This window comes from Coloeus monedula (genome assembly GCF_965178545.1).
Source record: "Coloeus monedula genome assembly, chromosome: 1".
Taxonomy (NCBI): Eukaryota; Metazoa; Chordata; class Aves; order Passeriformes; family Corvidae; genus Coloeus; species Coloeus monedula.
The window spans coordinates 22,994,271-23,010,567 of record NC_138781.1 but is presented as its reverse complement, the minus strand read 5'-3'; the positions used below and the strand labels follow the sequence as shown (position 1 = coordinate 23,010,567).

Sequence of the window (16,297 nt, the reverse complement as noted above, 5' to 3'; positions counted from 1 at the left end):
GTCTAATTCATGTTATCTTTGAAAGGGTTTTCTTTACATTTAATTTAAAAGTCTAACGTGACTAACACTGTATTGTGATATAAGACATATACAATTTTTAGAAAAGATTAAATGCTAAAATTATTCAAATTATGTTAGCTAACTATATAAAGACAAGCGTCCATGATGACAAGTAAATTCTCAAGTACTATAATATTTGCAGCACTAATGTGCAATTAGAGTTTTTAAAAGTTCACTCACAATCAGAGTTTTATCAAATGAGCTAGACTTTGGAGTTTTGTCTGCCAAACATCTTGAGAAAAATTGCAACTCCCTCCCCTCCATCCCATCCCCTCTTCTCCCTTCCATTTGCTTTGGAAAAGCACAGGTTGTGTAAAGAGGAAGAATAGCTGCTGTTTTCTAGACTCCCTCCTGAGCATGAGTAGAAAATGTAATTTTAATACCCAGCATTGTCTGAAGCACTGGAGTTCTACATTAAATGGTTCCACCTTTTAGCAGAGCTCACCCTGCCTCCCCTGCACATATAATAAGTTACTTTAACTTTTCAGCTTAATGTAATTTTGTTTAAAGAATGGTGAAAACACTGACAACTCTGCTTCCCTTGGGTTGTGGATGCCACAGATTGAAGAAACACTAAATTATACAGTTTAGTTTTAGAAAAAGAAGGGGAGAAATTCAAAATTTATTCTCCTTTACAAATAGCTCTCCTTTCTTCAAGTACTCAAATTCTCAAAGACTACATCTATACCAGTAATTTAAATGAGCTTGAGACTTTTGTTTGGCTGGGACACCATCACTGTCCTGTAGCACTGCTCCAGCACCTCCCATTTCCTTCCTCCAACACAGGAGATGGGAACTTCTTACAGAGAACAGTCCCTGGCCCACACTAACTTCCTAACCCTAAGTAAGCTTCCTAATGCCCAGGAATTTATTTGTAAGTGCTAATTGTCATGAGCTGAAGGCATACCAGAGGCTGCTCTAACAGTTTAGAGGCTCCCACATCACTGGGGAATATTCCCTGGCACCAGTGTAGATGTAAACAAACAAGATATTGATTTAGCATGTAACAAAATGTTGACAGGCTTTGGAGAAACTCTGTAGGAAAAGCTGCTATGAAAGTTTGAAAAGCCATATGTTCTCATACACAGTATGTTCATGTGTTTGTGCCAAAGGAGTTCAGTCTCCCAGTCCAGCCCTACTCCAAATGAAGACCTAATCTTTTGAAAAAAAATCTGTCAATCAGCTGTTAAGATTCATGTAGGCAGATCATATTTCTAAATCAAATCTATATTTATGGATCACCTGGGAAGCAAAGGAGAATTCCTGAGTTAGAACACCAGCTCTGCAGAGGTTTTGTCCATCACAGACTCATGATTTTTTAAAAATCCACGAAGTACCCGTCAGTGCCTGGCAAAATCCATGTTATGCAGTATTTCCTATGAATGCTTTTTCTCACTGTTTCTTTTTGTGTTCTGCTTTCTCCTTAAGGAGAGACTCTTTCTCTTACCTCTTTTCATCCTGGCTTTAGGGATTCTCTTTTAAAAATCAGTGCTCAGCAGATGCTTCCATTGTCTCATATAGGCTCCTTTTCAGGTGTATTACTCTCTATCGTATCTGATTGTCTGTGGAACGTTGTGTGGTTCAGGCTTCTACACCATCAGCCCAAGATTAAATATTTAACTTTCTTTCACTTAGAGTATTGTAAAGAAAATGATGCACAATGAACATTACAAAGCATTCTCATGTTTTCTCCACTTTACTCACAAGGTTCTTTCTCTCCTTGACCATTACTGTCTCTTCATTGCCACGGTCAGTTCATTTATCTTCTATTGTGACCATATCTTACCTTCTCCCACTTTACTCACTGATAGTACCTCCTGATAAATTTCTATTTAACTTGCCAGGATAGAGGTTACACAGCATCAGTCCCAAACACTAACTGAGAATTCACTTAGAAAAGTGAAAACTTAAGCGTAGATATATATCCAAAGGCTTATCTTGCTCAATTATTTGGACAGGATTCTTTATCAAGGAGAAATGGCTGGAGGCGGAAAGTTGATAGGACTCCAGACTAAGAAAAGTTGGAGATTTAATAACAATGAAGAGCACAATGCACAAAAACTCAGGAAGACTTGAACACAAGACTGGCAAGGAAGCAGCTTTTTTTTGGAATACTGCTTCACCTCTACTCATACAGGTAAGACATAGTTAACGTTTACTTTAATTTCATTCCTGGAGATACAGGTCCAGTGATATGATTGGTGTTTGAATCTGTTTTAGCTCAGCAAATCTACATACTTCCTAAAGTATTGCAACAGAAGAGTAAATAGTGCAAACATATTCTCCAAGATCTAGGGGGTGATGTTCATCATTTAAAGTGTTTCTGTCCAATAGCCTGTAACGTGGGGCTTCTCTTGTGGATGAAATAGCAAGATTTTATTGAATCAGCAACTAGCACTTTTTCACAATTCCCTCAAACTATGTTTTCCTATTTGAGGGCAGATAATTTACTTTCACAGATCCAGAATGGCTGGGTTTCATTGGTAATACCTGAGTACAGGAAGACCCTCTCAAGATTATAGCATCCATAACAGCTTCAAAGGGAATCACAGAGGTAACCCAAAGTTACTGAAATACTCCTAAAGTATTTCAGGTCTCTCAAATGCATTATTTAAATTATCCTTAAGTAACTCACTAAGCAGGACAAGTGTGTATGTGTGTCTGTGTGCACAGGTGCAAATACAAACTGAGAGAATGGAGGCTGAGGCACAGAGAAAGCTCAAAGACCAGGCCAACTTTTAGCTTTAAATATCTTAAATACTACTTGGAGCATTTGTAAGACAGAAAGTAATCTCAAAGCAGGCAGATAAAATACAAGTTGTTTTCTGACTTTTTAAATGGGAAACAAAACTATGATGATTTTCTTTTCACTATTATAAGCTGTTAAAATCACCCAGGTTAGGTTAAATGACCTAGAGCCACCCACAACCAGTCTTAGGAACATATTTCTTATTCAGGCTCAGAAATGTTCCTACATATTAAGATGTCAGAGATCATAGTTATTAAAGCACTGGCTGCTTTCCATAATAATCAAGACCCTTGGCCACTGTAGTAGAGACAAGACTAATACCATGTTTTTCAGACATGTTTCTCCTAGAAAACTGTGATTATCTCTCTGCAGCACAAGACTGTGCCCTATCAAATCACAGTGTGAAAATTAGTTATTGAAGTCTGTATGCAAACAAGAAATACAATGAAATTCTGTTTCGACTCTCAATAGTCTTCCCAAATCCACAGGTATTTAATGTGCTCAGCATTTTTAAACTATAGTAACCGTTTATCACTGATACTTTCTGTTCAAATGCTTTTGTTTTATGCTTACACAACTCAAGTTTATAGAATCAAAGCTTTGCCTGAGTGAGCATTGACATCCTCACCACCAGTGCTCTCTGCACTCCTCAATTTATTACACTTCCTGTTAGCAGCTATGAGTTTTCAAATTTACAAGCACATGCAAAGCACAGGAGTTACTTAACCCCATATCACTGTTTAAACACAGTAATTTAACATATCCTCACAAATAATGGAATTGGTTCAGGTTTGGCATGACATTTCAGGATTCTTACTACATTCTTTTGCTAAGAAAAGGAACAGATTAAGTCATCTTCACAGAATCACAGAATATTCTGTGTTGGAAGGGACCCACAAGGACCATTGAGTCCAACTGTCATATGTATTATTAAAGCTTCAACTTTCATTTTTGCTCCTAAGACAGTCAGGAAAGCTAGAGTATAACAGCAATTTCAGACCATCAGGGAGGGGAGCATGGCTGGTTGAGCATCTGTGGAAGATGATGCAGCAGTCTTGCCATAGCCAGAAAGCTTTTGTGCACAGAACAGCACGAAGGAAAGCACATTTTTAAGAAGCAACAGAGAACCTGGTATCCTTGATCAACCATATCCAATGACCCTAATGGCCTGAGCAAATAGTATTCATTCCAGCCCAGCCCATAGGTCAGAGCATTTTGTGCAGAGCATTCCTTAGATGCTGGTACCCCAGAATGATCCCAGAGGGTTGTGTTTTGCTGCTCTAACAACTCCACATTTTACCAGCATAAAATCCAATTACTCAGTTTTGGGGTATGTAAGCCAGTTTTGGTTGTCCAGTTAGATGATGCTTTCTATTGCTGTTATTTCTAAAAACAGCAAATGAGGAACCATAAAACAAACAAAAAATCCTTTTACCAAGGTCATCAAGGATATAGGGTGGTAGAAAGGGAGTGCACAACGCGGTATGTGTACAGACAGGGATTTTATTTTTTGAGTGCTCCCAGACCTCCACAGTGCAAGGGAATTAAGGAGCTCAGCGTTTTGCATTAACAGGCCCTAAAAAGATTAAATGATTGCCAGCAAGAATAGTAATTACTCTGACTTACAGATTTACATACTTCACAGATGTGGAAAGCATCTGAGAGAACAAAGGCCGTGCAGAAATGGTGAAAATACTGAGTGACCATTTTCTGTCTTAGAGTCACCTTTCCTCCTGTCCCCACTCTGCATTTGTATAAATATTATGTATTCATAGCTAGAAAAATCCATAGTCTGGGGTGGAAAAAATAAGAGCAATTCTAACACAATGCCTATATAAAACCGAGATTTAATGAAGTGCCTATAGTGGATTTATTTCCTGATGTTCTTCTGCGGTAATAAACCCACATCCCTTGACACACTTGGAACCGAAAAGTGAAACTGGGAGATTTCTTGGCTGCCATCTACTGTTCAAAATTTTCCTGTATCTCACAGAAGAATAAAAACAAACCAAACCAAAGAACAGTCACTGACACCTTCAGGCTTTCTTCTTTTCTTTACTATTCTTGCTAAAACCAATGTTTTTGGACTGCTTTTACAGACCAGTATATTTTCTGTAAGGATTTCTATATATGCTCACCTTTCAATCAGTATCAAGAATGAGAAACACAAAAGCTTGTAAACGTATTGACACACTGTTTAAGGGAAGAACACTGTAGCATATTTAGTATTTCAGTGAAAGACTGTTAAGGATGTTTCTACTAATTCACTAGAGAGCACTGGAGTGTGATTTCACTATGCAGCAGTAAGTCAGCAGTAGGACAGAGACTAAAAAGCAATGTGCAAGAAAGCTGTCTGCATTCCTGTTTCTCAAGGCTCTGTGTCTCTATCAGGGCAAGCCCCACAATATATCTGTTTCTCTCCCTCTCTTATTTTGAGAGCTATCTAGATCTCTTTGTCCTTTATGATTCCTCTGCCTCATCTCCTGCCTACTCATTCACCTGCTTTGCCAGGTTTAAAAAATCTCATTTCTAAGATCCCAACTCAGAAGTTCACAGGACTACATATATTACATATATAAACATGCACACATATATAGCATAATGAAGCTGACCACATCCTTCTAGTCTCTAGCGGACAACCTGCTTCCACTCACAAAAAGGTATCAGATGGTGAAACAGTTTTTCAAGGATGGTTATAGAGTATGACAACTTCAAATACAACACATTAAAAAATTGAACCTTTGCAGAAGATACTAACAGATGATCTACTAATAACTTCAGCTTTCACAATGTCTTTACTCTTTAGTTTCCTTTAGTATTAATCAAAGTTTGGTGTGCACTGCTGGAAAAGTAATCCTGGCTAGAGAATCAGCATACTACCAGTCTGAAAGGTACAATACTCAGCGGCAGAGGAATGCAAGCAGGTCAGGGCTCATACTGTAACAAACAGAAAAAAATGAAAAAGAAAGCAAAGAAATTAAACGGAAGAAAACCCCCCACCCTGAGCACGATAAAAAGTAAGCAGCTGGCAGAAGTGCATTATGGTTCATGCACACCAGGTCATTTTGATCAGTTGTGGTCAGGGATGTAATTATCTCTGTCGTGCATTTCCAGAGAGGGAATGTGGAGGAACTTGGTACTTCAACCCACCTGGTTTGAAATGGGGTAAAGAGTGGACTCCAGGCCACGTATCTTCATTTGGTGTTCCAAGCACCTGTACACAAAAAAATTTAAAAAAACACATTGCTTTAATGGAAAAGACTTAACAAGTCATAGCACTGTAGAAAGCACAATCTAAACATCAAATACACTTCTTAATTGGGGGATAGGGAGAAGGAGAAGGTATAAAAGGTTAAATGATTACAACAGTTCCAAGGTACCAGTGGAGTCAGTAAACCAGATGGGAGTGCTGTGCTCCTGTCACGCTGCCTATTTAACTAATGGATGTTAAACCTACTTTCCGTTGACAAGTATCAAGCTATCTGAGAGCACTGGTGTTACAGAGGCTAGATCATTTAGCTCAGAAATAACTTCAATCCCTATAAACTTAAATAAGATAAACAGATAACAAATAGATGCCAGGATATGAGATTTACACAGATGGTGAAGAGGATGATCAAGAGTGTGGCATGAACAAGAATGCACAGCAAACAGTTGTTATTCTAAAGTGTACATAAAATTAGTAAATTCTTAGGAGAGATGAATTTTATTGACTTGTGCATTACGTTTTGTTTCTATTCACTTCAACTGTCCTCCTTGTAATGTAGGTCAGACCAACTTACAGCAGCAAAGTATTTACACTTCTCACATGCATCTTATAGTCTCTGCATGCCTGAAAAGTTCACTCTCCAAGTCCTTGGCACAAATAGTAGTTAAATTGAGACAACTGCTATAAGTAGTTCTCCCAAATCTGCTTTTGCTTCATAACACATAACTGTCAAGACTTGCTTTAAGTAAAGTCAAGAGGAACACTTAAATTAACAGCTCTAGAATTACATTTCTGAATGAACTGTGGAATTTGGTATTTCACTAGCAGGATCTTTCTTTTCAAAAATTTACACTCATTTTCTAACATGCATGCAAATGCTAGGGACTCTTGAATATTTATTATAAGTTCAGGCCCTGGAATAAAAGGTTGATATTCTAAAGTAAAAGGAATTCACATTAGTCTGGTGCTTGTTTTGCATTGTCATCAAGGTAAGAAAGCCCCTCCCAGCCCTGCCCCTATCTGCACTGCAGATCATCTGAATAAATCTTTTGGAGCTGCATATCTTGAGTCCCTGTGATGTTCTGTGCTCACTTACATCAGCATGAAGCAAGCCCAAAGTTAGCGTGAAAATCTTTAGTCCAAAAAATGTGAAAAACGACATCTACTCCAAACCATTTGGAACTGAAGAGATTTATTTTAATTGTGACTGCTTCAAAATACATGCAAATTAGGAGCATTAAAGGAAGGACACCACTCTAGAATACTTGTTTCGTTTCTTAAGCTATGAAAACATTTGTTCATAGTGATAAATTCAAGTTGAAAAAAAATCTTAGAAGCAAGACTGGCAAGGTAAAACAAAAATATTTTTCTTCAACTCCACCAGAAATTTATTTAATTAAATTTAGAAATAAGCTTAAAAACTTGAGGCAAAAGGAAGTGACCTCTAAAATAGATAGTTTTTTTACTATGAGGTTTGCTTTATGAGTCTAAGGCCTCAAATTTGTTTAGCAGTTAACAATATGTTACAATGTGTTTCTAATCTAAGAATATTAATACAAAGATATTTTTCTCCATAATCAAATACAACAGGCAAATGGTCCAACTTGGATGCAGTAAGATCAGTAGCAGGTGAAAACAGCATCAAGGTGACAAAGGTGACAGTATCAGTGCAACTAGAGAGTATGCGTTCACATATTTATTTTGATGTGCAAATTTACCGATTTTATTTGTAAATATTGTTTGTAGCACATTGTTTCCTGTCCTTGTGATATGTCTCAATTGGCACTTAAAAAAGATAAACCTGGCCCTGCAAGCCTGATTAATCACAACACCCGTGTTCATCTCATTATTGCTATTAGAGAGAGCACAATTCTGTCATTAAACGTTGAGGAAGTTCGGAGACACCGTTGACCCTATGTCACAAAATCAATTTGCAAATAACTTCCACTTACCTTCTGCATTAATCAAGCTCCTGTTGCCAAGCACCTCCCAGACCAGGAGAGGGAGCCCGTGGATCAAAAACAGAGATTCTTGCATCAATTTAAATTTAGAAATACGGTTCTCAACTTCGCAACCCTTCTTAGTGAATAAAAGGAATATGCTCTTATTAAATAAGATATATTGGTTATGAATATTTTTTTCTGAATATTAAAAGAAATAGCCACATTCGTCTAAAAGTGTGTTCTTATTTGCCTTTTATTTTAGATGAGACAGAGGCAGCTAAGGAACTGTACAGATGAAAATTAAAACCAGCTAACAAAAAATGTAATTTTCACTTTTTAAAGGAACCATAACTGACTCACTACTTCTTGTTTCACTAGTTTTCCAATCCATTTCTTTAATAATATTCTAGTACATCTCCTGCCATAGTGTCTATGAGCCAGCTACAAGCAAGTTCTGTGCATTGGAGCACTCAAACCACCTACAATATTTATACCTCCTCTCAAGAGTAGCAGTCAGGCTGAAAACAACTGTAGGTTTCCTGTCATCTAAATGCCAACCATTTTTAAGGTAGAAGCACTTGGTAAGGATCCTTCAGGCAAGGATCCAAACACTTTATTTTAATTCATGGTACAAACACTGTAAAGATCATCCTTCTTCCACACAATTTTAGCATACCCAATACAGAAATTCACAATATGTGACAACCAAAAAACAAGGAGAAGAGGGCAACAGTGAAACAACTGTGGTTTTGGATAAGATGAAGCAGTCACTGCTCACAGGTAAGTCAACATAAAGAGATTTGTAAACATCACCTTGTAAGTGATTCTCCTAAGCAGCAACCAATCCCATTTTGATGAGTGGGATTAAGCAATCCAAAACAAGGAGTTTTGACACCTGCTATAAACAAAGCAAAGTGGAGTTCACATAACACTACAGTGGAGAAGAACCTGCCTTGCTTTGCAACTTACAAGAGAAAATTAAGGCACCAACATGGAAAAGGGAACTGGAGAGAAAGGGAGAACTCAACAGTCTTCTGGTTTTACTGGAACACACTGTCACTTAGCAGTGAAGACTGATTACCCAGACCCAGACAACAGCTGAACACCAGGAGCTGTTATTGTACAGGTGACCTCCTAGCCCCAACTTTCATGGTCCACCACTTCTCATCCCAAGCATGCCACCTGGAGTTCTGCCTCCTCTATATTATCACACTTTTTCTTTCCATTTCATGTTCCAAAACCATAAAAATAGCCACTGCTGTCATGGCAATCAAGCTCCAGCTTAATACTGGAAACAACCTTTTATTTAGCATGGAGAATTATTTGAAAAAATAAGACTAACTTGTTTGCTTTCTCTACTGATAATTTGTTTCTCAGCAAGGTAAGTATTCAGCTTTCATGGTTTAATATCCTATTTTCTTTAAATTGAATTACTAATTACAAGAATAATCTACAATTCTCAAATTTGGAATGATTTTCATGTTTTCCAGGCACCAGGGTGGTAATAGTTTCTGCAAAGAGAACTCAAAAATCTACTGGGGTTCTGCTGTTCCACACTGCAGACAACACTCTGGGCTCTTTTGTTCTCTGACAAGGGAGATAAAATGATGTACTCATTTGAAACTTGCTATTAAAAATTGGGATCAGATTCTAAATTCATTTGTAGGGTGCAAAGTCAATTTATATAAAAATAACAGATTTTAGATACATCAGGGTACTGAGGGTCAAATACCTATACTGCCAGTTGATATCATGAGGGTTTGGCAAAAAGCTATAAAAAGAGAACCCACGGTACAAGTCTCCATACACAAGCATGATGTAGAAGGATTTCCTAGGAAATGCAACAAAAATGCATCAAGAGCTACTGCATTGCCTTACTTCTTTAATACAAAAAAAATTTTGGAGTTAGCATCTGGTTTTGCAAAGATTCATCATTCCCTGGTGTACAAGGGAATAATTAGTTTACAGTGAGCTTTGCACCACTCTACCAACACAATTAGTCATGTTGTCCTGTGTTCTGCTTCAATTGCAAAAACATCCCACGTTACTGCCATGTATTAGATGAGCAGCAGCGCAAATCTTTCCTACCAGCTCTTTCCCAATTGCTGGCATAACTAATAAAGAAAAGCATTTCCCTTTACAGGACAAGTTTTGAATATATAAAGCTGCATATAACTGATATAACACTTTAACCCTTGTTAGAGCTGATGATCCTCAAGAAAAGCGACAGTTTGGACTTCAACAAGACAAAGACCCTGCAGCCTGTGGTATTATTCAGAGCAGAATGAAAGACAAGACCAGAATGCAAATGAGCTGCCTTTCCTTAGACAAGAATTACGGAAATCAGGCCAAGTAATATGCATAATTTTAAATTTTTTTAATGTTAGGTCAACTTGATGAACAAAGAAAGTTTAGTAAAAAAAAAATTGTCAGGAGAATGCATTTTTTTCCTTTAAAAAAAGAGGGGTTTGTTGAAAAATGCTCTGCAATTTTAAATGGGAAAAGTTGTAAGCTGGATGCAAAAATTTTTTCTTATTTTATTTTTCCTTTTAAGGATATTCAAGATTTCTTTTCCAGTCTTCCTTTTTGTTGGATAACACATACTGCATTTAGTGAATCCTTGGCTGTGATGTACCATGAGAGACTACAGCTGTTTGAGGAACTGAACTTAATCAAAAGAGAAAGAGAATAAGCATTGCAGACCCATTTCCAAATCAGCAATCTCTTTCTGTTGCACGAGATTTGGATGTTTCAGGTGTTTGGTTTTTCAACAAAAATCTGCTCTATTCTTCCAAAATATATATATCGAACGAAGTTTTCAACTTAGTCAAAAGCCTACATGTTCTTTTCTGCTTCATTAGAGGAAAGTACATTACTGCTGTAGATTTGGCTCTTGAGAAGCAGTGTGAGTTCCACGGTTTTTCTACAGCAGCTCCATCACTCTCAGAGCCACCTCTGAACACAGAGTTTCTGCTCTGGAAGATGGGAAGCTTATGTGATCTTTCCTCTCACAGTCTGTCCTGGTGCTAAGCCATTTCTCCAGATGATCCATCTACAGCCACATTCCCCTCCTCTGGAGTAGAGTCAGGTATTTCTGAACCGCACCTTTCATAATCTGGGAAAGTTCTGTATTATGACCTGATAATGTCAGCGAGCACAAAGTGCATGTAGCAGTGAAGACCAAAGGATGAACTTCATCCTTCAACTTAGCATTTGGTTTTAGTATAACAGGTTAGAAAAAAAATTCAGCAACAATTTGTGTATTATGCGTGCTGACTCAGAGCCTGCTGACTGACAACTGCAGTGAGGCCTCCTTTGACTCCCTGCTGGGCACAATGGTGACAGCTGAGTGTCAACTTTAATATCCCAGAGACAGAGTCAGAAATGGAATTGCCTCGATACCAGTCATTTCGTTCATTTCTTCACATCAGGAGTTTAGAGGTTTGCTTTCGCAGCTCAGTTTCCATAAGGGCCTGTAAATCTATTAATTTGTGTAATGCACTTACAGGTTTGTTAAGATTGGGGCTGAACACATTTTACTCTTGGGAATGTTGTGGAAGTTCCAGGGTTCACAGTTGCAGTGAAAAAGTCACCTCATTTTTCAGTAAAAAAACAATGTCTATCAGCTAAGATGGCAACAATATATTTGTTTGTATTCATGAAGAGTAAAGACTACGTGCCTATTCATTGTCCTTGAGATTTAGAATATTGAAGCCTTACTTCATTAAATGAATGGCAAAAATTATATATAGTTCCTAAACCAGGAATCCATGCCAATTCAAAGTTAAAGCAACTGAACTAAGGTTGTGTAATCTAGGCAGTCTCTTCCCATGTGGAAAGCAATAAAGGCCTTGTTCAGAACCTGAAAACCATATATTAGTAAAAATTATTTTTCTTACATAGCAAACTTTCTGTGTTTTTTTCAGTCAGCTGTCATCAAAATATCCCGTCATTATTCCCACACTGGTAAGAAATGAAATACCAGTGAAATAGATTAAGCATACAGAAAATGTAATGCAACAGATTAAGCATACAGAACACATAATTTGTATGATTCCTCTTCAGAACAGAAGTGTTTAACAAGAACACATAATTCTTTACAGACAAAATAAGACTTACAAATTCTTATTCTTAATTTTATGCGTAAAACAGGTGGTAATTTTTTTTTCCTTATGTGTAAATGCTACCAAAGTCATGAAAAAATCCTTGCAATGACAATACATGGCAAAAGGAAAAAGAAATTTAACAGCCACCATTTTATATGCACAATGGTAATGTGCAAAAGAATATTTTTAATGTGATCTGCTTTCATTCAGGAAATTAAATCAGAATTATGGATTTAAGAGAAAACAAGGCTGGTTAGAAAAAAAGTGATCAGAGTATTTATTTTGCAAGTTATTTTGTGAATGACCTAAGAATGGTCTTAACCAAAAAAAAGAAAAAAGGAAGGTATTAAATTCTTTCAAGGGTCTTAGGAAATACCTGCTACACAGATGACAGGGTTGGGACACAACAGCAACACAAAAAGAATGGGCCTCCTCACCAACCCCACAAACTTGTTCTTGCAGTACAGAAAATGAAGCTGTTTTGTGAAAAAATGGAAGTTATTGAGGCTTATTCTTTAAGGTGAAGAAAGAAGCAGCAAGAACAGATGAGGCTCAACAAAAGCCCTACTCAGGCGTCAGGCAGAGTATCATCATTCCATTATATGTGGGTAATAGAACCACTTTGAGCACAAGAAGTGATTTATGATGAAGCTGTCTTCTAAAACCTTGAGGTAATGTGCCAGAATGGATGAAGGAAGCAAAACATTCCCACAAAATTTTAATAACACACATTCATAAAAAAAAAAAAAATCAAGCTCAACTAATATTTGTGCTTTAGCTCTGTCAAGGATGAAAAATGAGGTACTTGAAACAGTAGAGGGCCCAACTGTTCTTAACTTCCTTTCCCCACAGAGGCAAAATACAATGAAGTCTTGCCAGGAAACCTTTTTAATATGTGATTTTTTCCAACCTTACTTTGTGTAAATAAACAATATTTTAGTAGCTGTCTGCATTGCAAAGTTAAATTTATCCCAACACTGTTTTGGTACCATTTGCAGCACAAGTAAACTCATCGTTCTCTTCATACCCATGGTTGATGCCTTTTCCTGGTCTTAAAATCAAGAGGCATACACGGTTAGAAGGGGAAAAGAGATTTTACTTTGGTATTTATTTTAAGGATCCTTAGGTGCACATGTCCAGGTCATATGCATTGAAATGCACCCCACCAAATATGCCCCAAGAGATCTGGTGTAACATTATAGGTTTTACTAATTAGCATATCTATCAAAGATTCCCCAATGAGAGGCTCAAGTGAGCCCCCCTCCCCAAGGAACCTTCCCTGGATGGTTCTATCTTGGTTTACAGAATGTGTTCTGGAGAGGACCTTGGGGTCTGGGGCACACTGATCCCTTGCTACGAAGCTTCTAAAATGTTTAGTCTCTTAGCTTAACAAACAAGTCCAAGAATGTAGGCAAAAAGCACTAGGAATACAGAAGTTGAAAAAGGTATAATAGGGGTATAAAAGAAAAGGCAAAAAATCTTCATGGCATCATGGTAACCACAGCTACCTTTTTGAGGGACCCTGGCAGAGACACCACTGCAACTGTGCCAGCATGGGAAAGACAAGGGGGACTGGAGACTGCCCAAACACAGCTGTCCGCCCTCACGGAGCCAGGCTCTGCCCACTCGCTCTGCACAGGCTGGGAGCGACAGCTGGGAGGAGGAGGAGGAGGAACTGAGCAGGCGCCACCGCAGACACGGCACTGCAGAGCATCAGGACAAGATGAAATGAATTCCCCAGCCTTACAGCAAAGCACCATGGGGATTTGACAGGCCAGTGTCCTTAAATGCTCAGTCAGGGAAGAGTTCCGTTTATTCCAAAAAGTACCTGCTTAATATTTACTACAATTTGGCAGGGCTCTTTCTGTGATTTCATGAGATGGCTTTTAGAAACTGATTCTGTCTGTTATCCAAACTGAATTGGAATGAGTGCAAAACTAGAGTATTTAATCTAAATTTCACTATGAGAAAAAAGCAAGTGTGAAACAACTTGTAGAGGGCTGTGACATCCTCTTCCTACAGGGGCTCAGCCCATTTCATCATAAGGCCCTATTTTAGTAACTTACGACATTCATAAAGGTTCACATGGTGGAAGAAACTGGGTTTTTTTTTTTTTTATTTAGTGATTCTTACTAAAAAGTTTATATGAGACGAATGCTAAAAAACCCCTAAGAAAAAGGATTTGGCAAACTTACTTTGAAAACCGAGGGGCCTAGGTGTAGAGACATAATCTGCAATTAGCAGCAGAAGGAGAAAAAGGAAACTCCTGACAAAGACTTCACTTTCCCTCAAACCAGTGCAACCATGCAGCAATTTTGACAAATCAAAAACTAGTTAAAAAGTAATGTATACAGTAAAAGGAGATTGTTTAGCTCCAAAGTGGAAAGACAGCTCCTCAGTGAGGGATGCTCCATGCTAAACTGCTAAAAGCAGAACAGACAACCTGTCCTTTCAGCTTTCCCAGCCATCTCTGCTCAGGAGTCTCCTTCCATCAGCAAACAATCCCATAATCAGAATTAAAAAATTCTGACGTTAAACTAGACTTAGTGTCTCTAATATCTGCTTTGGAGCTGCAGAAACTATAAAAGAACTCAACAGGATGAAACTGATCCTTAGCAAGAAGAGAAAAGATTTTGAAAACTTTTGTAGAACTCAAAGCTGTGGTTCAGGAAAAGACTGGGAAGAAAATTCATGTAGAAGACAAAAGCTGACCTCAAGAGATTTTTTTCCCCCTCCTCCAAGGAGAAAATTTGGTCTTCTGGTATTGACAGAGTTTGTGAGCTCTCAAGTAAGGTTACAGAGAGGGAATGATTTCACCAAGGAAGAGATTGGTGTGAATACATGTGAAGAAGGAGCTGCTGCTGATAGCTGTGCTGGAAGGTCTCTTCCTTACTGTTTGGGAACAGAATGGTTTTCTTTACTACAAAGACAGCAATTTTCTGCCAGAAGGACCCCATGGCTCACAAGTCATGCTTGTTTACACATTCTTAAAATCTGCTCTGATTTACTGTGTACACATAGGTATATACTCTGCATTTCACATTTCCTATCCTGTCTAGGTTGCAAAGCCTTTGGAATAACCCACCCAGACAGTCCTCTCCTAAACATGCTCTTTAAAGATTTATTTCTATTTTTTACTGACTTTTTTTCTTTAAACTGAAAAACAGGAATAAAAATAAAAGCCAAAACCCTGTGGGAGGCTTTTATGAAATGCACTTCCAGAAGCCCTGCCATGCTGGCTCAGCAGCTGGCTCATTTGAATTCCAGGTATGCACTTCACAGGGTTTTTTTGGAAATGCTGGCTTATCGGAAAAGCAATGCTCCCTTTGGATCATAAAGCTGGCTTTATGGTCTTTTTGAAGACCATAAAACTGGCTCAGTTAACACACATGAATTCCTACCAAGTGTCGCAGTGTCCAATCGCATTGGCACAGGCCAAGCTACACCATTGCATCAGGATATTTAAGGGATTAAAGCTGCCATTCAGCTGGAAAGCCTATTTAAATAATTAACAGAAAAGTATGCATATTCCTATGAATCGTCATAAAAATAGCAAGAAAAACATTTTTATTTAAAATAAAATTATGTTTCTTCACTATGGTGTAATTTAACTACAACTGTTCAAACAAACCAGAACATTTGGGATCACACTGGGATCACAGGGACTGTCCCTGCACCAGGACCTGACCCATTGGTTTTCACAGAAACCAGTCCACGCTTCCCCAGAACAAACCTCCACTCTGAAGCAGTGAATGCACACTGCACTTCTCTGATACTGGAAACATTTTGTCTCTGGCCTGGTGCCCAGTCCCAGCACATCGTGGGAATGATTGTGCCTCGTAATGACAACACACCAGGACTCGCCACTCCTCATGCCCAAGGAACAGCACATGCACAGCACAATAGGAGCTCATGACGTGTGGTGCCTACGTGATAGAAATATACTTGGAGAGGAAAGCTGCTGTGCTAAGGCAGATAGAACACTGTGGCTGGGCCGACTGAGCTGCCTGAGCTCACTGTCTGGGGAAAAAAAAAAAAAAAAAGCAGTATCGTAAAAATTCTTTTTCTCATCTAAAAAAACAGGGGAGATAACATACACTGAGACTTATATATGAAGCCTGGTGCTCAGCATCACAAAACAGCATGACAGTAGAATCTGATCAGATCATCCCGAAGTTTGCCGGCTCCTTATTTTGCCAATTAAGGTCTTGATCTTGTAATAATCTCAATT

The 16,297-nt window shown here is 38.2% G+C and overlaps 1 protein-coding gene across 1 annotated transcript in view; it reads right to left on the bottom strand.

Moving 5' to 3' along the window:
• CDK14 (cyclin dependent kinase 14) overlaps positions 1-16,297 on the bottom strand; it is a gene marked incomplete at its 5' end in the record, with an annotated part of 318,948 nt that overhangs the window by 93,192 nt on the left and 209,459 nt on the right. The window contains one exon of the mRNA XM_082290375.1: positions 5,960-6,023. Coding sequence (XP_082146501.1) covers positions 5,960-6,023 — 64 coding nt within the window. The remainder of the gene's footprint in view (positions 1-5,959; positions 6,024-16,297) is intronic.